Below are 9,158 nucleotides of genomic sequence, written 5' to 3' on the forward strand. Positions count from 1 at the left end.
CTTGCCCTCACTTGACTCTATGGTCTTGGAGGACCGGAGCTACGGCAAACGTCATTGCCTAGCAACCAGTTTAAAGGTCCCTTTTTTTTTCATTTTATTTAATTTTTTTTTAATTTTTTTTTTTTTATTTTTTCTATCTTTTAGTGTACTTGTGAGATCTGAGGACTTTTTGACCCCAGATCTCACAAAAAAGAGGTCCTGTCGTGCCTTTTTCTATTACAAGTAATGTTTACATTTCTTGTAATAGAAATAAAAATGATCAATTTTTTTTTTTTAAAAACAGTGTAAAAATAAAAAATAATAAATAAAATAAATAGTAAAAAAAAAAAAAAAATTAAAGCGCCCTGTCCCCGCGAGCTCGCGCGCAGAAGCGAACGCATACGGAAACCCCGCCCACATATGTAAACAGTGTTCAAACTACACATGTGAGGTATCGTCGCGATCGTTAGAGCAAGAGCAATAATTTGAGCCCTAGACCTCCTCTGTAACTCTAAGATAGCAACCTGTAGAAATTTTTAAAATGTCGCCTATGGGGATTTTTAAGTACCAAAGTTTGTCACCATTCTGTGAGCGTGCGCAATTTTGAAGCATGACATGTTGGGTATCTATTTACTCAGCGTAACATTATCTTTCACATTATGGAAAACAATTGGGCTAACTTTACTGTTTTCTTATTTTTTAATTAAAAAAAGTGATTTTTTTCTCAAAAAATTGCGTTTGGAAGACCGCTGCGCAAATACGGTGTGATAAAAAATATTGCAATAATCTCCATTTTATTCTCTAGGGTCTCTGCTAAAAAAAAATATATAATGGTTTGGGGTTCTAAGTAGTTTTCTAGCAAAAACAACTGATTTTAGCTTGTAAACACCAAATGTCAAAAATAGGCCTAGGCAAGTGGCTAGGATGCATGATGATGCTCCTTGGATGTTTAGGCCCCTCTATATGGCTAGGCTGTGAAAAAGTCTCACACATGTGGTATTGCCATACTCAGGAGGAGTGGCAGAATGTATTTTGGGGTGTCATTTTTGCTATGTACATGCTATGTGTTAGGAATATTCTATAAATTTACAACTTTGTGTAAAAAAAAAAGTTTTTATTTTTTTCCCACATTTTCCAAAAACTTGTGGAAAAAAATTACATGTTCAAAGGACCCATAATGCCTCATAGAATATACGTTGGAGTGTTTGCTTTCCAAAATGGGGTCATTTTGTGGACTTTTCCATTGTATTGGTGCTCTAGGGCCTTGAAAAGTGTGATAGGTAGTAAGAAAGTTTTATGTGTATTTATGCTCCTAAAACGCCTTATGGTGCTACTTGGATGTGGAGTCTCTTTTTGTGGCCAGGCTGTGTAAAAGTCTCACACATGTGGTATCACCATACTCAGAAGGAGTAGCAGAATGAATTTTGGGGTGTCATTTTTGCTGTGTACATGCTATGTGTTAGAAATAGCTTATAAATTGACAACGTTTTGGGAAGAAAAAAGAAAAAAAAATGTTTTCTTCATTTTCCCAAGAATTGTGGGAAAAAATTATAACTTCAAAAAACTCACCATGCCTCTTACTAAATACCTTGGACTGTCTACTTTACAAAAAAGGGTCATTTGGGGGGAATTTGTACTGTCCTGACATTTCAGGGCCTCAAGAAAGGAGATAGGCCATCAGTACATCTGGTGTGATCAATTTTCAGTAATTGGTACCATAGCTTCTAGACTCAATAACTTTCACACAGACTAAATAATATACACTAATTTGGGTTAATTTTACCAGAGATATGTAGCAGTATAAATTTTGGCCCAAATGTATGAAGAAAAATTAATTTCCTGACAGACTCCATGGCAGCATACGTTCGGGTAGGCTCCGCCTCCTCTCCTACCTCATAGGACCCCACTCCCATAAATCTTTGCTCCCTTTCAGCATCAGTGTTCTTTTTTCGTCCTCCTCATACATATAGTTTTATGTTCCTACTTTCTTCGGTCCTATATGAAAAACGGTGGCAGATTGAGTCATGGAGTCTCCGATAAGCCCTGGCTCTTAGCGGGGTATGGAGGGGGCAATGGAAGAGACCCTTAGCAGGAGCTCTGTGGTCTGGCCGAGAGAGCCTTGCTGCTGCGGGTGGCCCTTTTTTTGCCTGAAGATTTAAGCTGGTGCTGCGTCTCCTGGACTCGATTATGCCGTCGGCAGGGTGGTAAGCCCTGATATGGGACCAAGTTTCTTATCCTTTTTACTGATTGTGTGTCTTTTGTACTGCCAAAATGCATGTCTATGTTTCCTTCCTGTAGTATACAGTAGTGCCATTATTATAGGGTCTAGTTTGTCTCTCACCTGTTAACATACCGGTTTCTTCTTTCCTTGTCGGTTCCGCTTCTCACGGCCATGGCCGCGATCGTATCCGCCGCTTCCGGGTTGTCCGGCGCCTCTGCGCATGCGCAGTGTGCTCCGGATAGGTCTTTTCGTCGCGCATGCGCAGACGCGATGTCTGACGTCGCGTGCGCATGCGCAGTACCTCGGGATCACCTCGGGGCGGCATATTTAAACAGGGTAATTGACCAGAGCTGGTGGGAAGGTCGGCAGATCGATAGCCTCCCCCAGTCTCTGGTATACTTTATTGAGGTAAGATTCTTCCTTTTCTGGGGTCTGTTTGTATGGCTTTGAGACTGATAGTCTTCTGTCCTCCCTCCAGCTAGCTTCAGTACAAAGTCTGCTTATACTATGGATACCTCATCACCGCCCCCTAGTGGCCAGCCAGCTCTTTCAAGGTATGTGCTGGAACCTGTAGCTAGATTGATCTGAGTGTCTTTGTAGTGTCTCTTATGCTCTGCTGTATGTGTCTGTCTCCAGCTCTTTTAGGCCTGATCAACAGCCACGTGCACGCAGCGAAGACAGACATACAAAATCGCAGCACCGGCGCTCCTCATCCAAATCTAAACGCAGCTCCCCCCATAGTAGGGGACGCGATGGCCACTCTTCCACACATTATGGCCAAGTGGAACGCCAGCAGGGGAAAAAATGCTGGGGATGTCGCACTGTGATACCGGAAGGTTCCTCCCTATGTAAAACCTGTTATGCCCAAGCTACGGGTGAAAGAGAAAAATCAGACCAACATATTGAGGAGGTGGTGCGCAGGGTTCTCAAGGACTCTCTCGCTGATTTTCACAAGACAAATGCTCCTGCAGGGCCGTCCCACTCCCCTGATAGAGATCTTTTGCTTCAGGATCCGTTTGAGTCTTCCCAGCCCAGCCATCCTTCTATTCTTCCGTCAGATTCCGAATCCGATTCAGATGACTCCGGTTCTGGATTTGAGTTCAGCCTCGTTTCCCCGTTAGTGAAGGCGGTTAGAGAGGCCCTTGACTGGGAAGATCCTGCTGTTTCTTCGCCTAAGCAGAAGAAATATTTCAAGCAGCTGTGTAAGGAGCGGTTAAACTTTCCATTTTTAGGAGAGCTGGGAGACATAATCTCTGAGGAGTGGAACAAGGTGGAGAGGAAAAATTCCATGACCACAAAAATGACAAAGATGTATCCTTTTAAACAGGAAGAGGTGAAGTATCTGGAGTCTTCCCCCAGTGTGGATGCCGCAGTGATGCGTCTTGCAAAGCATGTCACTCTTCCAATGGAAGATACAGCATCTTTTAGGGATCCTTTGGATAGGAGGATTGATGCTGACCTTAAACGGGCATATCTTTCAGCCGGTATGGCCTGTAAGCCAGCTTTGGCCTCGGCTACAATTTCTAAAGCAATGGAAGTTTGGATCAACGCCCTTGAGGATACTCTTGGAGGAGTTTCGGAAGAAGCTCTTCGGAGCTCCCCGATTCAGGAGCTGAAGATGGCCGCGGGCTTCTTGGGGGAGGCGTCTCTGGACACCATTCGCCTCTTGGCCCGAGTTATGCTGTCCTCTGTTACGGCTAAACGTGCCCTTTGGCTTCGTCCTTGGGTAGCCGATGCTGCCTCCAAACAGGCTTGGTGCCGAATTCCCTTTGAGGGTTCTTCCCTCTTTGGGAATAAGTTGGATGCAGCCATAACTCGGGCCACGGGTGGAAAATCTGGGTTCCTCCCTCAGGATAAACGCCCAGGCGCTCAGAAGCGTTCCTTCCCAAGAAGACAGAATACTAATCGTTCGAGGGAAGCGCGCAGCTACAGACCAGGAAAATCTTATGGAAGAAGCTGGAAGTCAAGACAAACCTCCTTTCAGAAAAATTCCAAAGGCTCTTCGTCCGGTGACCGGGAGGCCACTAAATCCTTTTGAGGTTGGGCCCGTCCAGTCTGTTCCGGTAGGGGCCAGGTTGCTCCAATTTCGGGACGTCTGGGCGGCCTCGATCCAGGATCCCTGGGTTTTAAATATTGTGTCCCAAGGGCACTCTTGGGCGTTCGACAACGTCCCCAAACCCAGGTTCGTTGCAACTTCCCTCCCTCCTGCAGCAGAAAAGAAGAAGGTTCTTCTCAGTTATGTGGATACCCTACTGGATCAGCGAGCTGTCGTACCAGTTCCCGAAGCGGAAAGAGGTCAGGGAGTCTATTCACCTCTCTTCCTCGTCCAGAAAAAGAATGGCACATGGCGCCCGGTAATAGATCTTACATATCTCAACAGATCTATCCATCGGGAGAGATTCAAAATGGAATCTCTGGTCACAATACAACATTCCGTCCTTCCAGGGGATTGGTTGGCATCAATAGACCTAAAGGATGCGTATTTCCACGTTCCTGTGGCAAGAGAATACCATCAGTTCCTCAGGTTTGCTGTCAATCATGTCCACATGCAATTTACATGTCTTCCCTTCGGGCTCTCGACTTCGCCTCGCACCTTCTCCAAGACGCTGTTGGCAATTGTGGCCCTCATCAGAACCAGAGGTATCAGATTACATCACTACCTGGACGATCTTCTTCTTCTGTCCCAGGACAGGTCCCAGCTACTGATACATCTGGAGCAGGTGATCCTTACTCTTCGAGAGTTCGGTTGGATTCTCAATTTGGAGAAGAGCCATCTGGTACCCACGCAGTCCCTGGTATTTCTCGGAGCACTGTTCAACACGTTGAATTGCACCATATCTCTACCAGAGGAGAAAATCCCAGTAGTCCAGAGCAGGGTGGCTTTCGCTCTTGCTGCCTCCCATCTCACTGCTCGTCAGTGTCTAAAGGTGGTAGGGACTCTAGTAGCTACCTCGCCCATGGTGAAGTGGGCTCTGTGGAAGTTGAGACCCTTCCAGAAAGGGTTTCTACATCAATGGACGACAGAGAACTTATCACAAGTCATTTACCTAACACCATTCATGAAGGGGTGCCTTCCATGGTGGTTACGCCGTGCGAATCTAACCAACTGCCACTCAATTGCTCCAATTTCCTGGGTGACGATAACCTCCGATGCCAGCAGTACCGGTTGGGGAGCCCATTGCCTGGCGGAAGTGGCACAAGGCAGGTGGAATTTCTCCAGTCACGGAGTGGTATCCAACATCCTAGAGTTACGAGCCGCCTTCAAAGCCCTTCAGGCTTTTCACCATCTGACTCAGGGAGCCTCAGTGTTACTCAGGATGGACAACACCACGGCAGTGGCATACGTCAAGAGGCAAGGCGGAACCCGCAGCATGTCTCTACTCCACGAAACAGAACCAATTATGTCCTGGGCCCAGCAACATCTGGCCAATCTCTCGGCGGTCTTTGTACCAGGAGTGTTGAATACGGAAGCAGACTTCCTGTCCAGATTTCAGTTGGACAACAACGAATGGTCCCTCCATCAGGAGGTGTTCAATTGGGTTCTGTCTCTGGGAATCTCACCGGAGGTGGATCTCTTTGCGAGTCCACGCAACAAGAAACTTCAGAAGTATTATACGAGGTTCAGGGATCCCCGAGCCTTCGGAGTGGATGCCCTCACAGACAGATGGAACTTCCAGTCTGCCTATGCCTTTCCTCCGGTGCCAATAGTACTCCAATTCCTTGGGAGACTGAAGATGGAGGAAGTGGAGGTCATAGCAATAATTCCCTTCTGGCCCAACAGGCCTTGGTTTCCTCTGCTGTCCCTTCTCAGCTTCAGGGATCCGATCCCTCTTCCTCTCAGGCCAGACCTTCTATCGCAGGGTCCTACTCTTCATCCATGCCCTGCGCGGCTACACCTCAAGGCCTGGTTCTTGAGAGGGGGAGGTTGGAGGCTCTCGGATGTCCAGAAGAGGTGATTCCCACTCTTATGAGTTCTAGAAGAGCCAGTACCAACAGAGTTTATGAGAGGATCTGGGCAAGGTTTATGAGTCATCAAGCTCGGAGTTTGGGTTCAGCAGGCGCCCCTACTATTCAGCAAATCTTGAGTTTCCTACAGTCCGGGTTGGATCTATCCCTCTCGGTTAGTTCTCTCCGGGTACAAGTTTCTGCCATCTCTGCTTTCACCGGGATTCAGTGGGCAAGACATCAACTGATCCAACAGTTTTTTAAGGGTGCAGTCAGGCTAAGGCCGCAGAGAAAGCCAAGATTCCCGAAATGGGATCTTCCGTTGGTTTTGGACTTCTTTACTTCAAAAGATGTTGCTTCCATGTCCATCAAGGAGCTTACGCTGAAGACGGTATTTCTGGTGGCTATCACCTCTGCTAAGAGGGTTTCAGAGATACACAATCTGGGCTGCAAAGAGCCTTTTCTGACCTTCTTTCAAGATAGAGTGGTCCTAATCCCTATGCTGGGGTCAAACCCTAAAGTAACATCTGTCTTCCACGAAAATTCTGAGATAGTTCTTCCCACCTTCAGAACAGATGAGCAGTCCTCAGTCCATCCTCTGGACGTGGGCGACACTCTGAGTCGATACTTAGAAGCCACATCCTCCTTCCGTCAATCAGATTTCCTGTTCGTTCTTCTCCATGGAAATAAGAAAGGAAGGCGTGCTTCTTCAAGAGCAGTGGCTGCATGGATTGTTCAGGCTGTACAATGGGCATATAGAGCAAAAGGCTTGGCTCCTCCAGAGGCGATTACAGCTCATTCTACCAGAAGCATCGCTACGTCCTGGGCTGTTTCTAAACATGTCGCGCCTGACGTAATCTGCAAAGCAGCCGCCTGGTCGTCTGTGAATACCTTTCTTACACATTACTGTGTAGAACCTGCTGCTTTATCTTCAGTTAACTTTGGCGTTCAAGTTTTGTCAATTGACAGTGCCAATTAAAGTTTTTTCTTTGTTCAGCATCTTCCCACCCGGGAGTGTATAGCGAGTTATTTCCCAAACGTATGCTGCCATGGAGTCTGTCAGGAAAACGGAAAATTGATATCAAATACTTACCGTAATTTTCCTTTCCTGATGGACTCCATGGCAGCAGGAGTCCCCTCCCAATTCCTGAGTAGGCTAGTTACAGAACACTGATGCTGAAAGGGAGCAAAGATTTATGGGAGTGGGGTCCTATGAGGTAGGAGAGGAGGCGGAGCCTACCCGAACGTATGCTGCCATGGAGTCCATCAGGAAAGGAAAATTACGGTAAGTATTTGAAATCAATTTTCCGTTTTTTTGCAAAATTTTATAATAGAAACTAAAAAAAAGTGTTTTTTTTGCAAAATTTTTGCTCTTTTTTTGCTGATATCACGGAAAAAAAAAAACCCCAGTTGTGATCAAATACCACCAAAAGAAAGCTCTATTTGTGTGAAAAAACTGATAAAAATTTTGTTTGGTTACAGTGTAGCATGACTGAGCAATTGTCATTCAAAGTGTGAGAGTGCTGAAAGCTGAAAATTGGTCTGGGCAGGAAGGGGGTCTAACTGCTCTGTATGGAAGCGGTTAATATATGTGAGGAAAAAAAAGGAAACCACCACCCCTCAAAAAAAAAAAAAGAAAACCCCCCCCAAAAAAAAGAAAGACAAAAATCCTCCTTTTCAATTTATCTCCTTATATGTGAAATAGCATAGTTCAAGTTCACTAGAAAAATTTTATACGAAGGTGTGAAGGGGGCAATGTCTCTCACCCTCTGCCAGAGGAGGGGATTTGTATACGTCTGTCCCAGAAAAAATATGGAGGAGCACAACGTTCCCTTTGAAAAAAAAACCAGGGGGGGGAAAGCGGCTAAAGAAAGAAGAAAAAAAAAAAGGGGGGGCAGGTGGGAAAGAGCTGAGAAGGGAATAAAAAAAAGAAAAAAAAAATCCCTGTATTAGTGCTCCTTCACTCCTTCCTTCACTCTTTCCTTCAGTTTAATCCTCCATTCTCTCAAGCTTCTTAGGTCTGCGCTTTCCTGTTTCCACTTCCGTTCAACCCCCCTTCACGGGGGTTCCAATTTGAATACCCCATTTTTCTAGGGGCAATTGTACGCCAGTCCTCCAGGTTCAATACCTAGAAATTCAAATAGGCTGGGTAGATCTGTCGGGGTACGCAGAACAAACATGTCTCTTTCTTTGAAAAAAGTCACTGCCAACGGGTATCCCCATCTGTACCTAAAACCTTGCTGCTTTGCTCTGTCCAACAGTGGCCGTAGTAATGATCTGCGATATAGTGTATTTTTAGACATGTCCGGGAGTATTTTTATTTTAGCCCCTGCAATTTCGACTGTGCCTATATCCCAGGCTTTGCGGAGGATCTCCTCTTTCTGTGTATAGTAATGCATCTTACATACTATATCACGGGGTCTATTAGGGTCTATATATCTGTACCCTGTTACTCTGTGGACCCTGTCTATTTCCAAAGGGGCCGCAGGGTGTGAGGTGGGGGCAAGTACTTTTAAGAAAATGTCTCTCACCTTCTCCTGCAGGTTTTCCCCTTCCACCTCTGGTACACCTCTGCGTAGCTGCATATTAGTAGTAAGCTCTAACAGTGTCTCTGTAGTTTTCTTTATATTGGCTACTTGGTCTTTTACCCGTGTGGTTTCAGCTTCGTTTGAGGTAACTTTGTTGGTCAGTTGAGTCATATCCTTACGGAGCTCCTGTATGTCTCGCCGGTGTGTTTCCTCATCCTCATGATCAGGGCTTCAATCTCTGTTTTTGTTGGCAATGCTTTCAGTAGCTCTTTAATTTCTGGGCTGCCCCTCTCCTGCTGGCTACCGAGGTCCGCTTCGGCTTCTCTCCCCATTGTCACCACCGGGTTTACTAAGCTCTCTTCCAGCAGCTTTTCCCCTTTCTCTGTGCGCTGTTGCACACTCTGTTTGGGCTCTGTACCCACACGTGCCGCTGCCATCTTGGTTTCAGGTGCTCCGGGCGGCTGATGTTGGAAGTATTGCTGGAT

General features: G+C 46.0%; 1 protein-coding gene across 1 annotated transcript in view; it reads right to left on the reverse strand.

The window, feature by feature from the left end:
• The window catches only part of LOC309546667 (uncharacterized protein), a gene marked incomplete at both ends in the record, with an annotated part of 52,892 nt that extends 44,048 nt beyond the window's left edge, over positions 1-8,844 (reverse strand). Inside the window, one exon of the mRNA XM_082246386.1 lies at positions 8,677-8,844. Coding sequence (XP_082102512.1) covers positions 8,677-8,844 — 168 coding nt within the window. The remainder of the gene's footprint in view (positions 1-8,676) is intronic.
• Between the last annotated feature and the right edge of the window lie 314 nt (positions 8,845-9,158).

This window comes from Pelophylax lessonae, assembly GCF_965119305.1.
Source record: "Pelophylax lessonae genome assembly, chromosome: 2".
Taxonomy (NCBI): Eukaryota; Metazoa; Chordata; class Amphibia; order Anura; family Ranidae; genus Pelophylax; species Pelophylax lessonae.